The 25,087-nt window shown below is 35.9% G+C and overlaps 1 protein-coding gene across 1 annotated transcript in view; it reads left to right on the forward strand.

Annotated features, from left to right (window-relative positions):
- FAF1 (Fas associated factor 1) overlaps window positions 1–25,087 on the forward strand; it is a 198,552-nt gene that overhangs the window by 89,552 nt on the left and 83,913 nt on the right. Inside the window, exons 8-10 of the mRNA XM_070939550.1 lie at window positions 3,726–3,812; window positions 21,604–21,699; window positions 23,679–23,805. Of these exons, the coding sequence (XP_070795651.1) occupies window positions 3,726–3,812; window positions 21,604–21,699; window positions 23,679–23,805 (310 nt within the window). The remainder of the gene's footprint in view (window positions 1–3,725; window positions 3,813–21,603; window positions 21,700–23,678; window positions 23,806–25,087) is intronic.

A 25,087-nucleotide genomic window follows, 5' to 3' on the forward strand; every position in this document is an offset into this window, starting at 1 on the left:
GAAAAAAGACAATCATCTGAGACATCCAACCTCCAAGAGTTCAACAACAAGCAAATATTGTTACCACCATGATGTTGGCTTAAGTGTCTATTTGGGATACTTAGGAAGAATAGCTGAAGGCCCATTGTTACTGCCACTGTTTCCAAATATTTACCACAAGAAACTGCCATGTCAGTCTGTAAACCTAAATTCTCTAAGTTCTTCCACATTTATGCTAAGCCCTGATTGTATAAGAACATATGAAACTTCTTCATTTTACATAAAATATTCTCAACATATAAATCCTCTGTGCATAGGATCTGTTCAGTTGATACATTATCAGAGAGCAACTTTAAAAAAAATACTATAGGTCAAAAGAGGACTGGCTTTGGCATCTTTTCAGAAGGCATTTGTGAATATAACCTCAGCCATTTGTTTAACTAAACACAGTGCATGCCTAAATACATTTTACCTGCTACTTCCCAGCTGAGGCCTGTCTCTAACAACTAGTGTATTTTGCAACAAGCTGCTCAACAGATGTCATTCTGGTTGAATAATACTTGTGCGTTGGCTAACATTACTCAAACTTTGATCACTTTAGTTCAGCATATCAGTCTGGCATTGTGCTTTATACCAACATAACACTATAAGTAGAAATGCCTTTCAGGCTTAGAATAGCAAAGGAATGTTATTGAAATCAGTGGAGTTACAGATGAATGAATGGAAAAAGGAGAATACTGTTTATTTCATAATGCTGTGGTGTTGTGTTTTGGAATTAGAACGGAATGTAAGGAATCCAGTTTCCTGAATTTAGTTATTTTTACTTCATTGGTGTTGAAGAACAGTATTAATTCTTATTGCTGTTTTTGTAGATTTTATTATATGACTAACATTGGTTTCTTAGATAAGCAAACTCCTTGTCTTTATAGTATGTGTCTTAATTATGAAAATAATATTAATTTCTGTAATAAATAAAATAGGGAAATTATTGTCAGTGCCTTTTATTTCTGGACATACTAACACTCATTTTAGGAAACACATCATAGCATTGAATTTTTTTATGTCAGTTATAATAATAGTCATGTCTGTTGCCTCCTGACATGAAAAATATTTTTTTTAAAACAGGGATCTCCAACCTTGGCAACTTTAAACCTGGCAGACTTCAACTCTCAGAATTCTGGGAGTTGAAGTCCTCAGGCTTAAAGTTACGAAGGTTGGAGACCCCAGTTTTAGAAGATATTCTTAACTGTTTAGGAAGCTTTATTCTCTGTAGGTTATCCTACATTTGTTAAAACATCCATTCTGGAATTATTGGTTTGTAATCTAAAACACAACATCTTGAAGGTTTTCTTGGTTACCCTATGCATTTGTGTGTCTGTGTGTGTGTGTGTGTGTGAGAGAGAGAGAGAGAGAACAAAATAGAAATATTGCTAAAACCTTATTATGAACTAATCAGGTAAAGTTTCATTTAGTATGCAAAAATGACACTGAAATAACTTTTTAAACTTTTGCAACAAAAACAACTTTGAAACTTGTAGCACATTAAATATAGCGTTTATGCATAAGGTTTCTTAAACTACAGTTCAGTTCAACAGGTGCATCACTTTCCAAAACGGGAGGGGAGAGAGGGAGAGAGAGAAGGAGAGCAATTTAAGAATAAAATGTAAATTTTATGTAACAATGTAAATTTAACATTCTAATAGTATGTTCAAACCTTAGTGTATATAAAATGATTAGTGACTATAACAGTTGGTTCCCAGACTGATAGCGATTCATTAGCTGCAAATGTCCGTCAGAAGGCTGTAAAAAGTTAAGTCAGAAAGTCTCCATTCTAATGTACATGGGGTAATAGGATATTAGTTCTACACTGAAAAGAATTAAGATGTGGGAATTACTGTAACCTCATCCTATCTATCTCAGTGAATCTTTCTAAAGAGAATTGTATCAGAAACATGCATATAGTAGAAGAGTCACTTTCTTTTTAGAGAGAGCTAAATAGTTTGACAATGACCATTCACAATCTAGTGTTAATAATTTGTTAGACAAATAATACCTGTAGTAGGATAAAATAATTGTGATTCTGGCTATAAATAAAAGAACCAAAGTTCTTGGTAAATTGAAAATCCAGTATTAGAGTATGCCTAATAAATTCTCACATTAGAGTATGCCTAATAAAGTACTTTTATTTATCAGTGGCCACTTTAAACTGTATAGTTAACTGTATAGTTAATACCTATACAGTATTGGCAAATGAACAAATGAAAAGAGCAATGTTGTGTTTGATTTTTTTAGATCTTGCAAAAGGGCTGTTGGATATTTATCCTACAGTTGGGTAGGTAATATATAGAAAAACTATGTTTGTGACTTTAAATGATATAAGAAAAATGATTGGCTGTGCTATTATCAGGCCGCCATAAAAGTAGACAGGAAGCCCGGGAGCTCCTGCTCCTGCTATTTGATGATTGATCTCCTGAAGAGGGACTGTGTGTGACTGAAGAGAAGCAAAGTATGTTTTGTGTTGGAGAGTGATTATTCGAAGACGTGTTATCATTGTTTTGAGAAACCAAGTTTGTTTTTTCACTAAGAGTAAAGAATGTTTTTTTTTTTCACCGTTCAGAGTCTGTGAGTATCTGTGTGTTTAACCAGCAACGTATCTCTTTGCTGTCTGGTCCGTTGCCTACTATGCAGAGGGAAGTTTTACCCTCAACAGGGACAACATCTGTTTTTGAATTTAGTCTAGAGTCTACATACAGCATGTTGCAATGAGCGCCTTCTTAGATTTAAGGCTACTTATAAAGACCAACCTACCACTTTATAAAAGTATGAGAGAGAAATATTGTCATTGACAAAGTTTCCTGGCATAGAGAAGGCCAGCCAGGCACCGCTACTCATTGTGACCGAATGCTTCAACTAGGAGCAGTAAATAACCATGGACTCTCTTCTAAGTCTGTCCTATAGTATGCTAGTTTTGGATGCCACTGTAGCCTTGTTAATTTATTTTTTAATTCATAGGATAAGCGTTGTAATCTAAGAAATACAAATTGGAGCAGAGGCTCAAACATAGATTAGGAAAAGGTAATTTTTTCCAGCCAGTGGGCCAGATTCCTTTTTATATCCCTTTCAAGGGCTATATGATGTTATTGCCCAGGTAAAGACACACAAAAATGACACAGTAGTTTAGCCATAGGAGTAAATCCAGTTTCTTCACTTCACTGTAATTCCACGGTATTCCACTTCATTCCACTGTAAGGTCACTATTTTCTTTAGAATCGTGTTTCCCAGTCTACCTGTCATTGACACTTTCTTAGAATTGTTGAAAAATCAAAAGATTCTGTTTCACTAGTAGGATCTTTAGACTAAAATTACTGAATTTTGACATTGATTCTTTCTGATCACTTTGAAACCAAATTTAATAATTATTTTTATGAAGGGGCATTTCCTTCTTGTGGTACCTTTTATGTTATATTTGCTACATGTATCAGGTACATTTATGTCCAAGTAAATTCACAGTAAATTTGATGGATGTGTCTGTAAAACGTTTGGTATGGAAGTAAACAACTAAATTTTGATTCTATCTTTCATTGGAGGTCTTAATGATTGCTTTTTTAAAAAATCACAATTTCTCAACTTGAACGGCACTTACAACTGTTGTATTTAGATTACTGAACAGGAATGCTGGTTGTATAAAGTAAGCATTTGCATCCATTATTTATTTATTTGTTTGTTTGTTTGTTTGTTTATGGCAGGTTAAACGAAATGTGTATGACCTGACTAGTATCCCTGTTCGTCATCAATATTGGGAAGGCTGGCCTGCTTCTGCTACAGATGACTCAGTAAGTAATAATTACCATAAATGCAATAGTGTTTTTTTCTAACCCATATTGTAGTTTTCTGTTGGAAATGTTTATTACATTTCAAAAATATTTCTATGCAAATATGTTTTGTAATTTAGAACAATGTTTTTGTGTCAACCTTGATTCCAGTTGATGCTTTGGAGAACAGATTGACCCTCTCTTCTCCTTCAGGCCTTCAAATATTGGAAGACTGCTATCATGTCGCCCCTAGTCCTTCTCTTTGTTAGACTAGTTCTCCCAAACATTCGTTGTACGGTTTAGCCTCCAGATCCCTTATCATCTTTGTTGCTCTTCTCTGTACTCATTCTAGGGTCTCAGCATCTTTTTTGCATCATGGGTGGGCTGTAATATATACCTACGGCAATATCATTCTTTTTCCTTTTATATTAATCCATGTGCATTCAACAAAGCTTTCAGCCTTGTTTTTGTGCATTTCTGTAGAGGTGTAGTGATTTCTTACATATAATGTAACTCCACCTCCTCTTTTGAGTTTTTTTTAACAATCTGTATCCTTCTAGCAATACATTCCCATCATAAGTTTCATCCACCAAGTTTTGATAATTATAACAATATTGTAACTGCCCTCTGTACTAAGACAAAGGGTTCACCCTATTTGTTCATATTGTTTATCTATTGAAATACATGCATATTGTTGTAAATTGAAAGTTGTCTTCAATATGTAAGACAATTCACCTAAAACAGATGTTTCTGGCTGAAGTAGAGACATTCCACATTATCTGCAATTTGATATGTAGCATGTTATAAAATAGTTGTCACACTTTTTAAGTTCACTTAGATTCTGAGGGCAAAGAATGACTGTTCACTGCTGTACATTTGGCACAAGAGTGCCACATTGGTATTTTCAGGGAAAGTAGCTAGTCCTTGTATTGGATGTAGAACTGAAGCTTTTGACAAAAACAAACATAGACAAGGTTAATTGCAACCTCTGAAATATATTGGTGTATTGTCATCTGTTGCTAGTTGAGTTTAGGCCAGAAAGGATTTGAAAACCCATGATTTCTAATCCAAATACCAGCAGCTGTTTGGAAAGTAGCCAACTAAACAAAAAGGAAAAGCTTTTCTGTATGATAGGATGTCCAGCTTGAATAAAACACACAAATCTATTTTAAACTCTGTTTTAACAAGTGACAATGTTGCAGGTGATTTTCTTTTTCCTTTTCAAGTTTAATGAAATTGGTGATTGTTAAGTCATCTGCTTTTCAAGCAAATGAGTCTAGAAAGCTCCCTGCTTGAAACTACTGCAGCTGAGCCCCGTCAGCTGTGTAAACATTTCTGAATGTGTTACTCCCAAAAATATAATTAATTTTTATCTGAAATTAGAACCTCCAACTTAATATTTATGAAGATTTAATTTTAGTAATAACAGTCTGAACAATTGCCCCTCTTTTGCTGTTTATAAAGTTTGTTTCTAAGTTTTAAGTGTTGGTTTCTCCCTTTTTAAAATTCCAGGCTTTTTAGAAATAACTTAATTTTAATAAATGTCTCAGTGACGGCTAAGTGATATTAATCGTAACTTCTAATAACGAAAGAGTTAAAAATAGACTTGATTAGAATACTTTTAATTTACATTTCATACAGCATAAAAATACTTTGTTATACCACAGGAGGTTTTTTCAGTACAGTTCTCGTTAACCTTTGCCTTAGCAAACAGGCAACTAAATAAACTTCCAATAATTAGATTCTGTGTAATCGAGCCTCCTATGAACCTAATAAGCTTCATTCTTCTGCATTAAATGCAGAAATGCATCAAAGTCAAGAGACTTTTTAAAAGCACTACTGCTCCTCCCTTTGGAATGATAGCACGTTCTTTGTTTGCTATTTTTAGTCTAATAAAATATAGGGTGCAGACTGAGTAGTCAATAATGACTTCAAAAAAAAATTTTTTTTTTGCACACTTGCACAAAGAAAATAGGTAGGTAAAAGTGAGCCAGTAAGGGAATATTTTCATGCTGTATCAGTTTAACTGTGAGAAACAAGGAGCTTGCAAAATTGTTAAAATGCCATTTTACACTTTAAGAATGGCTTTTTAGTTTCTATAAAATATAAACATTACTAGCACTGGGAGTGTATAATTGCTTCATTTCATTATAACATAAGCACAGTTCCTGATTTCCACTTACTGGCTCAATTTTCAGATGTAGTATTTTGGAAGAAATATTTGATACCAGAAGCTTTACTTGCATGATTTGTGGTTCTGATATCTGCTATTGTCTGATGTTGTCATCACATATGTGGAGATTTATTTAGCCTTTTTTTTTTTTACTTAAACCATTCTCTTATGGAACATAATATATCTTATTGTGATGCGACTTAAAATAGAAACACATTTTAAAAATTATTAATACCTAATGGAATAATTACAAGGAACAATTTAATGTTTTAAACAGTTACCATAGAAAAACACGTATTCCAGAAGGATGTTTTCTTTTGCTCTTTTTCTCAGTTAAATTTCTCAGTTGTGGTTTTTTTCTAAATGAAATAAATTCTTTGGATGCACATTTCTGCAGTCTGTTAACAAAGTGGTAAACAGTATTTCCTTGTGCTCAATCAAGTGGCATTTACAGCATTTAGCATGATCGAGTAATAGTTTACTTTTTGTAGACTAATAATGTTAATGTTTAGATTGGGTAGGCCTTGGTTTAAAGTCCTATTTTAGCCTATTCCAACAGGTAAGGACTAAACTCGTTCGCCATATTGGCATTACTTAGAAGTACATATATAAAACAATTTAGTCTCACTTTCAGTTCTACATTAGTAACAGCAGACTCACAGAAAGAAGGAAGGGAGAAGAGTTATTTTATTTGTTTTTTTTTTTGTATCTTACCTTTATTATTTTTACAAATAACTCAAGGCGATGAACAAATCTAACATACCTTCCCCCTACCTCTATTTTCCCCACATCTTCAACCCTGTGAAATGGTTGGACCGAGAGAGAATGACTGGCCCAAAGTCACCCAGCTGGCTTTCATGACTCAGACAGGGTGGACTGAACTTTCTAGCAGATTGTGGCAATATTCAAACAGCTGGAAAGTTAGAATTGTCCAGTAGCTCCACCATAATCATCACTTGCCTTCTTCTCATTGGAATTTCTTTAGAAGTTAAAATTGTGACTTTTCCTCTTCTTTCTGTTCCTTCTCCACCTCCAAGAAGTAAAGCAGAGAACAGAAAATAGATGGTGCTTCTCAGTACTATCTACCACTAGAATTTATTTACAGGATATTATGGGAAGCCAACTAAAGTTAGCAAAATTTCAGGATGACAGTCCTTATAGCTTTAAACAAAAATTTGGAATTTTGGAGCAAAGGTTGATTATTGATTCAGGTTTTCACTTCAGCAGAAATATTATAGGTTACAGAACATGAGAGTATGATTCCGTTTTATAACGCTTGCTTTATGTGGAAAGTTAAAATAAATCTAGAAGCAAATATAACTCTTATCACATTGGATTTCATAGAAAAATAATATTTGGGGATAAAAAATAGAAGATAATCTAAATGGTATCAATTTTATGTGCAGCCCAGAGATTAATGTTATTTCTCTTGGAGAATGCATTGTGTGAAATAGAGTGCTTTTCTGTTGACTGTATAAAAAAAGACTTAATATGTAAGCCTTTGGTTTTGGAATAAAAAATAGAATTTGAATTCCAGTACTAATTCCAGGAATTAGATTCTATTGTGTATTTATCACTCCTACACAATGTTTGAGAGTAGCATAAAAAACGTAGATTAAAAAACGCCTGTCTATTAACTCACACCTATCCTGCCTTGGTAGCCTCATCTAATCTACCCTTGTCCTGTGGGTATTATTATACTAGAAACATATCAGCCTTCTCTGTTTTGGGTTACTTACTTAATAACAGTGATACAGTGGTGAAGATGTTGGACTAGAACTACAGAGACTCTTAAATTTAGAAACTTTCTAGGTAACTTCAGCCAGTCTCTTCTCTTTAGCCCAACCTCCCTCACGCACTTGTTCCTGTGCAGATAAAATAAAATCACTTTGATATCCTGAATATAAATCTCTCAAAAATAAATAATGCCCTGTGCTGTTAATTGTTATTTTGATCTGTATTGCTGCTTCTTTCATGCAGAACCTGAAAGCATGTCTCAATTTAGTTATGCTTGGCTATTGCTTTTGCTGGAACTCAGCTACTCTGAAGATTAGAAATATAAATATAGCCTTGTACTGAGATGTTAAAAGTCTGGCAAGAGCTGGTCATGGAATCATTTTATTAATTTGTTATATTCCATTTTAATAGAACTCATTATGAAACAATATCCCATTCACTTGGTGGCTAGATCTAGACTTGTAGATCTAATTTAACAAGGTCACTGTGTCTACTTCTTCAGCCAGCTTTTCCAACAGAATGCTGTACTTCAATATTTTAGGTAGCACCACTTTGTACAGCAGAAAGCACATTATTGATTTCAAAAAAGTTATTATATTCCCTTCTGATAACTTTATTTCTGAAGATTATCTTAAACAACAGTCTTCTATTTATGTTGCCAAGACATGAGCTGCTGCATTTGAACTTTAACCAAATGAATAAATTATGGATGGTTAATTTTTCCAAATGTCTTTGGCACATGTGCATACAGTAGGGCAAAAAAGTATTTAGTCAGCCATCAATTGTGCAAGTTCTCCCACTTAAAAAGATGAGAGAGGCCTGTAATTGACATCATAGGTAGACCTCAACTATGAGAGACAAAATGAGAAAACAAATACAGACAATCACATTGTCTGATTTGGAAAGAATTTATTTGCAAATTATGGTGGAAAATAAGTATTTGATCAATATCAAAAGTTCATCTCAATACTTTGTTATATATCCTTTGTTGGCAATGACATAGGTCAAACGTTTTCTGTAAGTCTTCACAAGGTTGGCACACATTGTTGCTGGTATGTTGGCCCATTCCTCCATGCAGATCTCCTCTAGAGCAGTGATGTTTTGGGGCTGTCGCTGGGCAACACAGACTTTCAACTCCCTCCAAAGGTTTTCTATGGGGTTGAGATCTGGAGACTGGCTAGGCCACTCCAGGACCTTGAAATCCTTCTTACGAAGCCACTCCTTCGTTGCCCGGGCGGTGCGTTTGGGATCATTGTCCTACTGAAAGACCCAGCCACGTTTCATCTTCAATGCCCTTGCTGATGGAAGGAGGTTTGCACTCAAATTCTCACGATACATGGCCCCATTCATTCTTTCCTGTACACGGATCAGTCGTCCTGGTCCCTTTGCAGAGAAACAGCCCCAAAGCATGATGTTACCACCCCCATGCTTCACAGTAGGTATGGTGTTCTTTGGATGCAACTCAGCATTCTCTCTCCTCCAAACACGAGGAGTTGTGTTTCTACCAAACAGTTCTATTTTGGTTTCATCTGACCATATGACATTCTCCCAATCCTCTTCTGGATCATCCAAATGCTCTCTAGAAAAACTTCAGACGGGCCCAGACATGTACTGGCTTAAGCAGGGGGACACGTCTGGCGCTGCAGGATCTGAGTCCCTGGGAGCGTAGTGTGTTACTGATGGTAGCCTTTGTTACGTTGGTCCCAGCTCTCTGCAGTTCATTCACTAGGTCCCCCTGTGTGGTTCTGGGATTTTTGTTCACTGTTCTTGTGATCATTTTGACCCCACAGGGTGAGATCTTGCGTGAAGCCCCAGATCGAGGGAGATTATCAGTGGTCTTGTATGTCTTCCATTTTCTAATTATTGCTCCCACAGTTGATTTCTTCACACCAAGCTGCTTGCCTATTGCAGATTCAGTCTTCCCAGCCTGGTGCAGATCTACAATTTTGTTTCTGGTGTCCTTCGACAGCTCTTTGGTCTTCACCATAGTGGAGTTTGGAATGTGACTGTTTGAGGTTTTGGCAGGTGTCTTTTATACTGATAACAAGTTCAAACAGGTGCCATTAATACAGGTAATGAGTGGAGGACAGAGAAGCCTCTTAAAGAAGAAGTTACAGGTCTGTGAGAGCCAGAAATCTTGCTTGTTTGTAGGTGACCAAATATTTATTTTCCACCATAATTTGCAAATAAATTCTTTCCAAATAAGACAATGTGATTGTCTGGATTTGTTTTCTCATTTTGTCTCTCATAGTTGAGGTCTACCTATGATGACAATTACAGACCTCTCTCATCTTTTTAAGTGGGAGAACTTGCACAATTGGTGACTGACTAAATACTTTTTTGCCCCACTGTATATGCTGATATGTAACCCATTTTTGTTGAGTAGGGAACAAAAACTTCTGTTTTCTTTCTAACTTCAATAATATCCTAGGATAATTTCTCTGAAGAATTTGTACCATATAGTACCCATATATTTCTGACTAGTTTGAATAATGCTACTGGGGCTTTACCAACTACCTATTAATGTGAAAATTTACTGACATAGCTAAATATCTCCTGAATCCCCTGAATACTGCTTCATGCATGTAGCATCTATACAGTATGTTTTTGGGGTGAACCATGTCATAGAACACAGTACATGGCTGAATCCAACTTCTTGGAAAAATGCATTAGCTAATGACTTGACAGGAAAAGCTTTTATTTGGAGATCATGAAACTATTCTTTTTGTCTATTTTTAGTACTGTAAAGACCTATTGCCCTTAACTGATATATTGATACCGATATGTTTTGAAAAATGAAATGGTGGCCTTTTCACTGCTTTTTAGATGAATTGGAGCTGTCCATATCAGTTGCTCTTGGCTGGCAAAAATCTGCTTAACGGCTGCTGGTTCTAAACGCATTACATCGGTGATATCAATGTTGCTTCCTGTTCTGTTTTCATCTTAATCATGCTACTTGTAGATATGGATTTTTTCATAGGTTGTCTTGATTTTAGGGCAGGATGGTGCTGTGTGTGTGTGTGTGTGTGTGTAATCTACAGTATGTATCAGACATTTAGGAAAAACCGCTCCTACCGTATAGTAAAACAGTTGTTTTCTTCTCTGCATTGTTTACTTACTGCCAATTGTGATCGGTTCAAAATAAGCTGTTATACAGTTTATTACTTTCCAATTTGAATGATTTGAATTCAGAAGTCTAAAAGAGATAAAATTACCAGCAGCTCTTTGAGTGGCAGTTGCATATCAAACCTCGCGGGGGTTTGACAGACAACGAATATCGTTATTAGATGCTTTTTCCATAATTGCTGACATTTATCCAGTGTTTCACAGTATTTGCTAATGTATTAATGCAGTCAATCTCTGAGAGTCTGCACATGCCTTTTTAGCCCTGGCTTTTATGGGATTCTTAAATTCATAGACCCATGGATACTTATTCCCTGCTGGTTGCCGTAGTGACAGAGCTCAGAGATAAGCCACGACAGAGCCCTTTTGTGATTGCTTTTCAGGTGACATTCAGCGGCAGCTTGAGTAGAGTGTCCTTTTATAGTTCCTGTAATTCAGAAAATGATAACTGCTTAGAAGAGAGGGCTCTAGACTGCTCCCGGCGGGATTTTCGTTTGCTACGCTACTTCGTACTAACACCATTCTGATAAAGTTCTTATTATTGTGGAGATTTCAGAGTAGAAAGGAACTGAATTAATTATGACAGGTTGGAAAGTACAGAGTAGGTGCTACAGATTTAAACTTTAAAGTTGCAGCACTGTTCATAGTTCTAGCCATGCAAAGTCATAGTAGTTTCTTTTAAGCAGCTGAAAAAAAATGTTTAATTTGGGGACTTAGCTAGGGACCAGATAAATAACTAGAAAGTCAGTCCAAGTAGAAACCCCTGAAATTAATATAATTAATGGATGTTCTCTTATAAAATAAGAACCTGTATTGTCAGAATTGAATTATTAACAGTAGAAATTATACTACTCAAAGCGAGTATAGGGTATTTGCAAAAATGAAGGGTCAGAGTCCAAAGAGTGATATAATTGAACTCTACATTCCCATCAGAGTGTTTGGTTTTGTTTGCTTTTTTAAAATATCAGTAACAGTTCTTTCAACTATTCCAGCCACTATAAAAAATAAACTTCTCCACAAAGCAGGAAAAAAACAAAAGTGTTTGGAGATGCCCAGTAGAACTGTTAGAATTTGAGGCTTCCATTTACCTAAAAATCTTTGCATAAATAAATAAAAGTTAAGTAGAACTCAATACGGGTTTAACATGAAGGTTCAGCTTATAAACTTAACGCATTGTAAGCCACCCTGAGTCTCCGGAGAAGGGCGGCATATAAATCAATTTTTTTTAAAAAAAAAAAAAGCTTATTTGGAGAAAAGGATAATTGTCTGAGATAAAAAGCTGTACCACATAGATTCTATGAACATTTTTGAAGAAGCACCTCCCATAATGAAAGTCATATAATGTTAAATTATTTAAACTTTTCACAGGCAATTTGTCAAGAATATTTCATATCCCTGGGAGATGTCATTGCAGTCATTAAACAAGAAAGTTTTATCAAATCTTTGATGTTTGTAATTATTGGCAAAAGCCAATTATGCACTACTCTTTGTCACAGGTAAATTATAGCAGTTCTTTATTTTTAACAAAATTGTGGCATATATAGCAACCCCAAACTCCACTGTATATATATTCTGCTAATATTACCATAATATCTTTGCTGTTTGATTGGCTCAACCTCCCCCCCCCAAGTGCTCATGAACAATTGATGTAAGGGAGTGAAATATTTGTAGGCAGATTATAAATTCAAAAATATTAATACCCATATTTTTAATAGCTTGTATTTACAGAAATACCAAATGTTGAGTTGTTTTTTCAGATCTTATGGTTATTAATATGAACAGTTGCCTAAAATTATATTCTAATCTTTGGCTACATTACACATTTCTTCTTGGTGTCTAGGGACCGTTCTTTCAGTGTTGGAGTATTTAATGAATCAAAATGGAATGTGTTGAAATGTTTCGGAATTGTGTTATTGAAAATAATACCCCTTAGACGTGATAGTTTATTTCATCTCTGTGATGACATATTCACAAAACTCATTAAAAGAATGCCCAAGCTTGCAATTATTAGACAAAGAGTGACTCACTGATATTGCTGCAGGGATTTAACACTTCAGTGTAGCCTTCAGTTTCTATTAAGTTCGTTATATTAACATAACCTGCAAATTGAAATATAACAGGTCCAATCACAGATATTAATGTATATGGTAGGCTCAGATACAAATTGAGGTTAGTCATAGCTTTACACATGTCATTATAAAAAAAAACCCAACTTGACCCACTCCTATACTTTAGGAGATAAATGATCCAAAACTCTCTTCCCTTGTGATTTATCTTTTCTTCATATTGACAGATTGAAATTTACATTTCTGGAATTCCGAAAGAAAAGCAGCCTAAGCTACTTCTGTAGAAGATTTACGCCTATCCAACATAATTATTATTATTAGAAATATACTTGAATCTCATTGGTATATGAAATTGTGAGCTTCCTTTTACATCATTTAAAAAGCTAACATATTGTTCACTTATTCTGAATAATCTTGATTACCAGGAAAGTTTGACATATTTACCTTGTAAAATAAAGCACAGTCATATGACCCACTTAATGATTGCATCACTTAGCACTGGAAGTTTTGGCCCAATTGTGATTGTAAAACAAGGACTACCCGTAGTCCTGAAAGACATTTCAAGTACCGGTGTGTGTTCATATTCATAGAAAGTGTAAGTTGGAGCAAACATAAATCCCATGTACTAATGCCTTGCCAGAATACATACAATATTATTTGGATTTTCTTTTCTAACTGAACTAGAAGTTTTAAAGAAGAAGTAACAGAGCATTCAGCTAACCTGAAATTTAATTTGAGAAAGAGAGAAGAACTAATAAAAAATACATGCTGTTAATGGGTTATACAAAACCTGTGCGCTGCATCTGGCATTGAGCATCCTAGCATTAAGCTAACTGTGAAGACATGGAGCAGAGTTTTCTCCTTGTAAAGTTATCAAAACTTTCTCTTCTGAAGAACAGTGTAATGTTGTTACTTAGGATGGGTGTAATATTTGCTGCATATTCTAACGTGATTGGTTTAATCTATATTTCAAAGCATATTTTAATTCAATTAATGAAACTTATATCCCAGTGCAAACAAAAGGACTCTTGGAAATTTTAAGTATATATAAAACACACTGTCAGGTTAAAAGCTAATCTGAATAAATATAACAATAATCAATTAAAACCCAATACAAAAACATAAAACACAGAATATAAAAAAATGAAAGAAAAACACAGGGAAACATGAGGGAAAAAAAGTAACTAGGAAACAAGAAGGCATCAAATGTAAACTTAAGAAAAGGCCCTCTGAAATAATTCAGTTTTTAACATTTTCTGGAAAGCCAGCAAGGGGGAGACCAACCTGATGACCATCAAGAGGCTGTTCAAAGCATTGATGCTCCTATAGAAGGAGCATCTTCTAGCTTCAATCTCTCAAGCTCTAAAAAAGGTGGGATAGAACTAGTTTTAAGGTCAAGCCAATATTGGTTGGAGCAAATGATCCTGTAGGTACCCAGGTAACAAGCCATAAAGATCAAAACTAGCACATTCCATTGTACATGGGAACTTGTTAATAGCCAGTGCAGGATCTACAAAATCATATGTTCCTAATGATGAGATCAGGACACACACACATTCTGGACCAATCACAATTTTTGACTAATGTTTTAAGGGCAGCCCCCATGTAATGTGCCCTGCAGTAATCTAGATGGGTGATAATGAAGAAGCAAACTTCACGACATTAGAGAGCCCCGGTGTGGATTCAACAACTATGTTACTAAGGTTCAGCTTCAGACTATTCTCCCCCATAGAGAAACATAGCCACAAGTACTACAAAGGATGATAACAACATCTCCCTTACAGCATATCTATATCCTTCAGTTATGAGTTTTGTGTATTTGTCTATGTATCTATTTGTGTGTGTGTGTGTGTGTGTGTGTGTGTGTGTGTGTGTGTGTGTGTGTGCTCACACATGCACATTTCTGTCTCTATTATAAAATCAGTAAATTAGAATAATAATGCCAGGAAATGTAACAGAATATTTATGAATGCCCAAATAAAATATTCATTTCATTTAAAAACACAGGATTAGTTCTTTATATTAATTTTGATCTTTGTTTAGGATTTCTGCCATGGGAACTCTTTCCTAAGTTTCAGAGGAACTTTCTTCAACCTGTATTAAAGGATTTAAATTTCGTATTTGGACACTGTTCTTGGGCTCGAATTAGAAACTTTTCTTCTTCTTCTCTCTCTTTCCTATAAGTTAAACCTGTGATAAGTAATTGTCACACTTAGTGCGTTTGTACAATGCTAATTCGAAGTGACATGTCCAAACTGGCCCTAGTAACATGAAGAAACTTAACAGGTGTGAGGGGTGGATCTTCCCATGGGCTCTGTTGCACTTCTAACTAGAGCAAAACTAGAGAAAAAGTGAAATGAACCTTGAATAAATCTGTCAGCAGTAATTATCTCAGCAGCACTTTATGAGAGGATAAAGTATGCATTGGTGCTGGTGGAACGTGAACACACTTCACTCTAGTGATTGGGGGGGGGCATCCAGTTATTGTTTAAAAATAAAATTTAATGCCTGATGTTATATGTACATTTTTTCATAATAGAAATAAGTTCATTTCTTGTGAAAAGATCAAACTAATTGGTTTCAAAGCATTATGCTAATTGTAGAAACACTACACACTTTTAAAGAGAAATGAAATAATCACTACACATATATGAGATTTTTGGTTAATTTTGTAAAAATTTCAATAGAATTTCCTGTTTTTTGAGAGCTTTGGTGTTCCCACTCAGCATCTTACCCCCTTCTCCCATCATCCTCTCTGATTCACTGCTGAAATGATTACAAGTTCTGTTTCGGTTATCACAGTTTAAGATTCTGATCAAACACAATCAAACACAAGGTTATAATTAAGGTTTTGCTTAAATAAACCTTCTTTACAAACTCTGATGAAATTGACTTGTTTCATAGGGGGAAAAAAAGACAGTTGCTGAATTTTGGTAAGAAATTGTACTTAGGAAAAGCAACTGACCTAGAGATGGAAAAGGTCTATGTCAGCCGTGCTGGAGATTAGCTTCATTCTTGAATGAATAATCTAGAAATGATTACTATTTAAAATATATCCAACCACTCTTTTATTAGTTCAGCTTTTAAAAACTAGTGATGAATTATCAAAATATACAAAATGCAAATCTCTCTCTCTCTCTCTCTCTCTCTCTCTCCCCTCCCTCCCTCCCCCCCTCCCTCTCCCTCCTCTCTCTCTCTCCCTCTCTCTCCCTCTCTCTCTCTCTCTCTCTCTCTCTCTCTCTCTCTCTCTCTCTCTCTCTCTCTCTCTCTCGCACTGGCAGTCTTAGCAGCCTGTTGACTGCTCCACCCCTTGATTTGCATCTAGAATACTGCTGTTCGTACAAACCTTCCTTATTTTGCTCAAATCTTTTTTGACACCGATCATTAAGTTGGTTGGCAATTTGAGAAAATACGAAAACAAAATGCTGTGATAACACATTATACCCTGCCAATGGGCACATAAAACGTGGTGTTTCATATGAACTTGACCTGATTATCAGGCAAAGTATATTTGATTCTACTGCTTCCTACAACAGCTATATCATGATTAAGAGCTTTTTTCATCTGGCTCTGATTCTTTGGAATCAATTCCCTCTGGGTTGGTGCATGTAATTGGCTCACTTAACAGTTTAAAAAAGCACTAAAACTCTCCTTTTTCATAGGTCCTTGTGAAGTTGCTTTAAAACAAACAAACAAACGGTTACCTGTTAGAGTATATGGATTATATAGAACGTAATATTATTAGCTTAGTTTAGAACCTCCTTATTTTATAGGCCTGGGGGCCGGATTTGGCCCGCAGGGTGCTTAGATCTGGCCCATGAGGCTGTCCTGGAAACAGTGAAAGTCCATAGAACCAGCCTATGATGCCTCTGCCAGCAAAAATGGAGCTCGGGAGGACTGTGCATGGCCCTCCAAGCTTTGTCTTTGGCTGCAGCGGCCTCCTGCAAACCCTCTGCCAGTGAAAATGGAGCTTAGGAGGGCTGCACGCATCCCTCCTGAGCGCCGTTTTTGCTGGCAGAGTGCTTGGGCCATCACAGGCACCCCAACATGAGTGACATTGAGCTGGCCATGCCCACCCTGACCACTCCCACCCTGCTCCCCCCAAGGTCAAACACAACCCTGAAGTAGCCCTCAATGAAATTGAGTTTGACACCCCGGCACTATGGTATCAGTTGTTTTATTCTATCTATATTATATTTAGTTATAAGTGCATAAATAATAAAACCACAATAAATAAATAAATTACTACCATTAAAGTGTCAACTCGCAAAGCATCCCTGACCTGCTCTCGAGTTGCCATGGGCAAGGGAGATGGGAAAATGAACTTTCCAGCTGTAGCGAGGGAGTACTTCAGTCAAAACAAAAAGCACATTCCAGCCATCTCTCTGTCAAGGCCATCTTCGCAGTTACCCAGAGTGGCTGGAGGGGAATGATCTCTAAAACTTGCGAAATTGCTTCATTGGAGATTGTGACTGATGATGACACACCTTAGGGGGAGGGGGGAAACAGGGTCAGAGCTGGGATGTAAATTAAGTGGGGTTAGGGTTAGGGTTGGAAAGTGCCGACAGCTCCTAATAAATAACTGGATTTCTTTTGAAGCTTGGCTCAAGGCTCATGATTTAATTAGGGCATTGGGTCGGAACCCTTTCTTTTGCAGAAATAATTGGAATTAGTTTTCATTTGCTGTTTTTAATTTTTAATACTTTCTAGAGGATTATGTTTTTATTTTCCTCCCTACATAATTACCTATGAGTTGGAGGTGGGCATCCTCTTAAATGTGTTGAGGATATGGTAACTGTAAAGGTTCTGTACTGTAGATAGCAAATAAATAGATAAGAAATGAAAGTAGTGGAATCAGATTAGATTATCTTTATTTTGAAGCCTGCATGAGTGGACAGTTCATATCTGCGCGGGAGATCCTTCTTTATAGTGGTTCTCTACAACAATACATCAGGAAATTCCAAAAACTCAATTGGTGAAGTTTTCCTGGATGAAGATATTTTCCTTTGCAGAAATTCACTAAAACTCAAACTGGTTTATAAAGATTCATGCCTGTTGAGTTCAGAATTCAATAGTGTCTCAATCTCTGATAGAGAGATTTTGAGTGTTAAAAGAATTTTATTAAGACTGGATTTTTAGATAAGATGTCTATCGTTTTGCAAACATATTGCTTTATTTTACAGGCAATTACTTTTAATTATACTTATTAATTCAATTAATGGTACTTTAATACTTCCCTTATTTGTAGTGTGGCCTCTAGCCATTGTACAAAGATACATGTCTGTTCATGCATGTAAACACGTGGCTTACATGCAAACATTTATTGGAGTAAAAAACTCAGGATTGATTTCAGTGGCAGTTAAAAAGTTTTATCAATCACTGGTAAATGTAGGCAGTATGAAGGATTGTTGTTTTGTCTTCTTTTATTGGGGTGGGAAGGGTTCTCTTAAATTCATAGTTTCCTTTGAATGTTGTTATTTTTTAACAACAGCTATTTTGGCAGTGATAGTAATAACTATTAAATTCATTAATGGATTAAAGTGTTAAAATGTATAAAATTGAAATGTTAATATTGCAGACACGTGGATATAAAAATGTAATAACTCTATCTGATATCTTAATTTTCACCAATATTAAATGCCATGTTGGCTTTCCCCTTCAGTTGTATAAACTTTTAATCTAAAAATGCTTACTGATTACGCTGTTGATTTCAACATTCTAGTAGTTGAAACTCACATTTGACCGTATAGGAATGATTCATGCTGATTCCTCTTCCCAATTCCATATCTTGTAAGATACGAATAAAAAAGAGAAAAGAATATTCTGGTTTTTATCTAAAAACCTATTGATCTTATGAAACAAAAGAGCATCAAATGACCAGCACTATGTTCATTTGTCTGTCTTTTCTTAAATGCTCTTACTTTTTAAAGATAGAGTAAGTCTCAGTTTGATAATACTTAGTCATTTAAGATCTATTCTACTAAGCATTCCTAAATCTGGATAAAGCCAGTGAAAATTAGAAGCTATTCATTGTGAGATTTTTGGCTCTAATTACTTAATCACAATGACAAGTATACTTAAATGTGTTTTCATTGGTCACTTTTAGCATGCTACTTAAAAGGTTTGGATATATTTAGCTATATAGGCAAAATTTCACATGAGGAATTTATTTTTCTATACTTGAGCCCAATAACATACTGAACAAAACATGATGAAAATAGCAGTGTCACCATTGCAAAAGCGAGTGTAGATTCTGTATTAGGTATGGAAGAGTTTCACTGATAATTGAGCTTGACATAAATGTCTGCATTAATATTTCATTTATTCAAAAATAGCCATTTCCTTTTAACTCTGTGATTTTAAAATTGTGACTAAATTGTTATTTAACCTTGCTACAAGAATGTGTCAGCAGGCTAGTCCAGGCAGGTCAACACTCACTTGGTTAGCTAGCACACTTAATCAGCTTCCTTTAACCTGAAGAAAATTAAGGCTTTTATGAGTTCTAGCATATAAGTGATTAAAAATACCTTGAATAAAAGGATTTTTTCCCAATATATTTGCTAGGCTTTGGACTACATACTAGAGTGACATGGAAGATAGAACATTTTCTGTGTTTTAAATGCAAAAATTAATCAATTTTAAAGGGTTAGTGTAATAAACTGATTTTTGACATAGTACAATTCATTTTTGATGTCTTCGTTTTCAATAATATGTGCATTTTTACCTGGAAGAACTTGATTGCATAGCAGTTTATTAACCAAGAAGGCTATATACCCATATTTACATGGTAGGGAACAGGGGAGATACCTTAAGACAGTTATATATTCATTTGAGTGTCAAAGAAATAGAAAAAGATACAATAAAGGGTTTTCCTACTAAAATGAACCTTGCAATTGAATAATTTATTTCAGCTCATTCTCATACAGTTAAACATCAAACTTCCAGCTTCCAGCTTTACCTTCTGAGGTCAGTTATATTCATCAGTAGGTGTTGTTATTGTTAGTTGGGTCGGACACAACTTCGCAACCAACAACAATAAGATGAACAGAACTAGAGTTTAATCTTTTTTTAAGCTGTGAGTCTTTTTTCCTATCCATAGGTTGGTGAACAGTGATTATGGAGTCACAAATTATTCACGTTTCTGAAGTATCTAGATTTTTAAAACATCACCACTAATTCTGTTCAATATCTGTACCCCTGATTCTACTCAGTGTCTGTACTTTTATCCCATCCCATTGTACCTTTCCTGTATCCTAACAGAATACCAGAATAACATACAGTATTTGGAAGAGACCTTAGATGTCTTCTAATCCAACCCCCTTCTCAAGGCAAAAAAATGTACACTAGTGGTTCTCAACTTATTGAGCCCAAAATTTATGTTGCTAAGTGAAAAATTTGTTAACTGATTTTTGGCCCCATTTCATGCCACATTTATTAAGTGAATCACTGCAGTTGTTAAATTAGTAATATGGTTGATAAGTGAATCTGGTTTCCCCATTTTTATACACTGAGTGCTGTTGGTCAGCCAGCTACAAATCCATCTGGTGGTGATGCTATCTAACCCACATTTATCAAGTAGTAGGTTGTGTCAAATGCTTTACTGAAGACCAAGTAATTTATATCCACAACATTTTGCTGGTCCACTAATTTTGTCACTTTGTCAAAGAATGCAATAAGATTTGCTTGACATGATCTGTTTTTGACAAACCTATGTTGGCTTCTGGTTATGATTTTGTTTGCCTCTAGGTGTTCACAAATTTGTTGTTCGATCATCTTTTCCAGGATCTTCCCAAGTATTGATGTCAGGCTGATAGGGTGTTTTGTTTTGTTTTTTGATAGGTTGGACTATTTTTTTCGTTTTGTGTAAAGACAGATGCAAAAAATGAGTCAAACAGTTCTGCTAGTTAAAATCCCCCATTGCTGTTGTGGTGTGCTTCCTATATACCTTAATTAGCTGACTAGCAAAAAAGTTCATTTATATTGGTTGGGTGGTTTGTGTGGTATACACCTATGGCAATGTCATTCTTTTTTCCTTTTATGTTGACCTAAATGCATTCAAGATGGTTTCGTCATTGTTCTGCTGTATTTCTGTAGAGATATAGTTATTTTTTAAAATATATATAGCACAACTCCACCTCCTCTTTTATTAGTTCTGTTTCTTTCAAACAATTTTAAATCCCTGTACCTGTCCATTCATGGGTTTCATCCCACCAAGTTTCCATAGTGGCAACAATATCATATCTGCCCTCATGTACTTGAATTTCTAGTTCACCCTGTTTATTCTTCATACTTTGGGCATTAGTGTATAGGCATTTGAGTTCTTTTGGACTAACCCTGTGTTTGTTTTCTACATAACCTGTTGTGTCTGAGTTCTCCTTCATCCTTACCATCTGTTTGATTAGTGCACACAATATGGCACACACTATCAAAAGCTTGATTTTTCTTAACAGCAACTGTAATATTCTTAACTGCAAAAACATTTATGTTATAATTACTGGCAAGCCCATTAGTTTTAAATTGCTATCATATCTTTCTCTGAACCTTTTTCTTCTCATCCTAGATTCATATGATCACTCCATGAACAGGAGAGAATTAAAAATGTTCTTATTTTTTAAAAAAAGAATGCATCTTGGTATTTATGTCTATTGCAGTTTGATTTTCGATGCTTAATAAAATTTGATAGATAATTCAGTAATACATGTCTTCTGTTTAGATTACTTTAGCAGCCTCAGGAATCTCTTATCCTTGCCATCGACTTACAGTCGGAAGAAGGTCTTCACCAGCACAAACTAGAGAACAATCAGAAGAGGTAGGACAACTCCTTCTTCCCACACAGTTGGCTGATAAATTTTTATTAAAGTTTTGTTGAAAATGACTAATTTCTGCCCTACCTTTGATCTTACAGCATAATGTCTGCTGGTTGATTTTATTTCATAAGGAATATATTAGAATGAAACTAAAGAATAAAATATTAGTGTAATAATATTTTTTTATTATGTAAAGAAAAAAATAATTCTCTCTCTCTTTCTGTCCATTTGCTTTGTAAGAAATAGATTGGTACCAATTTGTTGCTGAGTCCAATTGAGAGTATGGATTATGATTTTAAAACCTTAAGGTCCTATTAAACAGAATCCCTTAAAAATCCTATTTTTCTCTATTGGTCTATCCCAGTTTGGCAAATCTTTTCAGCACCGAGTGCTAAAATGGGAGCACATGCGTGCGGGGAAGTGCTGGAAACTGGAAGAGCAGTTCCCCGGTGCACCTGGACCAGCAGGCCGGCACTCGTGTGCTCTAGGAACTGGGAGCTGCTCTTCCGCTTTCTGGCGCTCCCTTGCACACAAAGACCAGATGGCCGGCGCACTGGAACCCGGAAAAGCAACAGAATCTCGCCCCACGGGAAAAGGAAAGCCAGCCGGGCTTCTCCTCCTAGATGCCCTCCTACCCTTCGCCCTACCCTGCACTCAACCCCACTTTGGGACAGAGGAGCATGCGCTGGAAATGTGTGTTGGGGCAACGTAGGAGCATGCCTTCTGACCCTCCAGAACCTGGCCCACAACTCTCCGTGCTCCTCCAAGCCCCCCCATGTCCCCAGCTGCCCAGCTTCCTCAAAGGCGTGGCACATTTCAAAGGTGGCAACTCACATCTGGAGGTACCAAACAGTGTCTCACTGCGAGAGCTGGGCCAGGCCTCTCCACCATCTGACTCACCAATGGGGGCACTTCTGTTGGTCCACCCCCCACTGGGCTTTTGTGCTCAGTGCTCAGCCGGAGGAGGGGAGCGCTTTCCCATGCTGCCCCCTTCTTTCTGTTGGCCCCACTGATGAGGGAGGAGGAAGGCCAGGCTTGGGGGATGGCCTCCACCCCAAAATATCCGCCCCCATCGTTCTCTCCCAGCCCTCTTTGCTGGCGGCAATAGTAAATGTACCACAATGAAGGCGGAATGCTGTTGCCGCACAAAGGCAAGTGCAGGGGCACTTTGTTCCCACATAAAGGCTCTGGCCATCACCGCCGCGACAGGGCAACAGCTCTTTCATCCCTCTGCCGCGACAGGGCCACAGGGAGCCACAGCAGAGGGGTGAAATAGCGCATGAGTCACGTTGTGGCTCTGCATTGTAATAGGCTTCAGGAGGAGGATGGGACCCCATCTCCCCCATTATGAAGCGCAAGAGTGAAAAAGTTCACTCAATTAATTCCAATTTCGTGAGATCTTTTTCTTTCGCAAGAAGTTGGAATTGATTCAGTGAAACGCAATGGAGAAACACAATTGGAGATGGGCTGGAGCAACGGCGTGCGTGCCCAAAGAGAAAGCTCTGCGTGCCACAGGTTCGCCATCATGGGCATATACCATTCTACTTCCACTGTCAGGTCAAGTCCTTTTTTTAGGATGGCATCCACTCTACAAGCAATTAAACTTAAAATTTCTTACATTCTTTGTACTGATTTTTGAAAAACAAATGAAACAAACAAAATGTTAAAAAGTTATGATATTTAAGTAATTAGTTACCAAGCACATCTAAATTATATTGAAGTAACCAAAATACGTTTACAATCCCCCAGGCATGTCACAACTTTTGAGCACCACTAATGTTTGAAAATTGAATGTTGAAAAATTTGACATTCCCTAATTATGCATGCTTCTTTCTCAAAGATACTTATTAGAAAATAAAAATTAAATTTTATGTCAATATTTTGGATGAAAATTTGGTGACTTTGATATTTAACAATGAAAACTTATTGTTGACATTTATTTGTTCAAGTAATTGGTTTATTATCAATTTTACTAAACTAGCAATGCACAGATGTACATATGGTTAGTGACAGTGATGGAGATGATTTTGAAGATGCTACAGAATTTGGGGTGGATGATGGAGAGATGTTTGGTATGGCATCATCTGCATTGAGAAAATCTCCAATGAGTAAGTATTTCTATGTATTGTCAATAGTATAAGCCCAACTTTGGACAAACGGGATGGGGAAAAAAACAGATTTTTTTTCAGTGATCAATGATTTTGACGTGTTGCTTTTTGAGAACACAGTGTGACTTTCTTGGGGCGATATAATAGAAATAATAGAGAATACAATCTGTTTTTTATAGAAAATTAGCTTTTTAAAAAAGAGGGGAAATGAAGTTGCAAATTATATAAATGTGTTCTAGGCAAATAACCAGTAAATGGAATGAGATTTTCAGGAACTATTAACTTTCATTAATAACAAAAAATAGTTAAAATCATGAATAAATGTGATTATTTCACTGAATGCTAATTTTTATTGTGATATTAGTAATGGCATAGTCTTGTATTTTTTGCTATTAACAGATTAGGTTAAATCAGATAAACTTACATTTTTGTTGAACAAATTTTATCTGTATCTGAAATTTTTATTCTGTTAATCTATTAAATAGACATTTTAGAAAAGTCTTTTGGTTGACTTAAAAAGCTACCTATTAATTAGGTATCATATTTTTAATACAAATTAATAACCATTATGGGTAATGGTATTGCATTATATTGTATTGTTTATTTATTTATTTAGCAAATTTATATGCTGCATATCAATCAACTCTATCAGTACAGTTATTGCTGGTTGAACAGTCAGTCAGATGTTTAGACTGGATTTGGCATTTTTGTCCACCAGTACAATTATTATTATAGTTAGTCATATAGTCTGCCTGATGTTTAGATTGACTTTGGTATTTTTATCCACTTATTATGTCCTTCCCAAGGTTTGATGGTGTGTAAAAGGAATTGTTGCATGATGTAAGCCAGGGGTGACAAACTTGCGTCGTCACCTTGTCGTCATGTGACATATCACAACTTTTTCCTCCTTTGCTAAAATGGGGCCAGGATGCATCATGTGTGGCCAGCGCATGATGCATCTAGCCTGCAGGCCGCAAGTTTAACACCCCTGATGAAAGCTATTCCAAATAAAGCTGCATTTTGCAACTGACTGATATTGATGTTGTCAATGTTAATGGTGTTCAAATGATGCTCCGGATGTTTTCAGATGCATCCAATGCACTTTTTACTATTGGTACTGTCTTTGATTTTTTTTGCTATTATCGTTCTATTTCTATTTTCAGGTTTTTGTATTTTGTGATTTTCTCCAGTTTTCTCTTCTATTCTGTTGTTGTTATTATATACACAAAAAGGTGATATCAAAGCTGCCAGTTCTTTAGCTGACATTGGTCTTCGTATGCAT

This window comes from Pituophis catenifer, unplaced genomic scaffold (assembly GCF_029215685.1).
Source record: "Pituophis catenifer annectens isolate HBS135680 unplaced genomic scaffold, rPitCat1.0.hap2 SCAF_3, whole genome shotgun sequence".
Lineage (NCBI taxonomy): Eukaryota > Metazoa > Chordata > Lepidosauria > Squamata > Colubridae > Pituophis > Pituophis catenifer.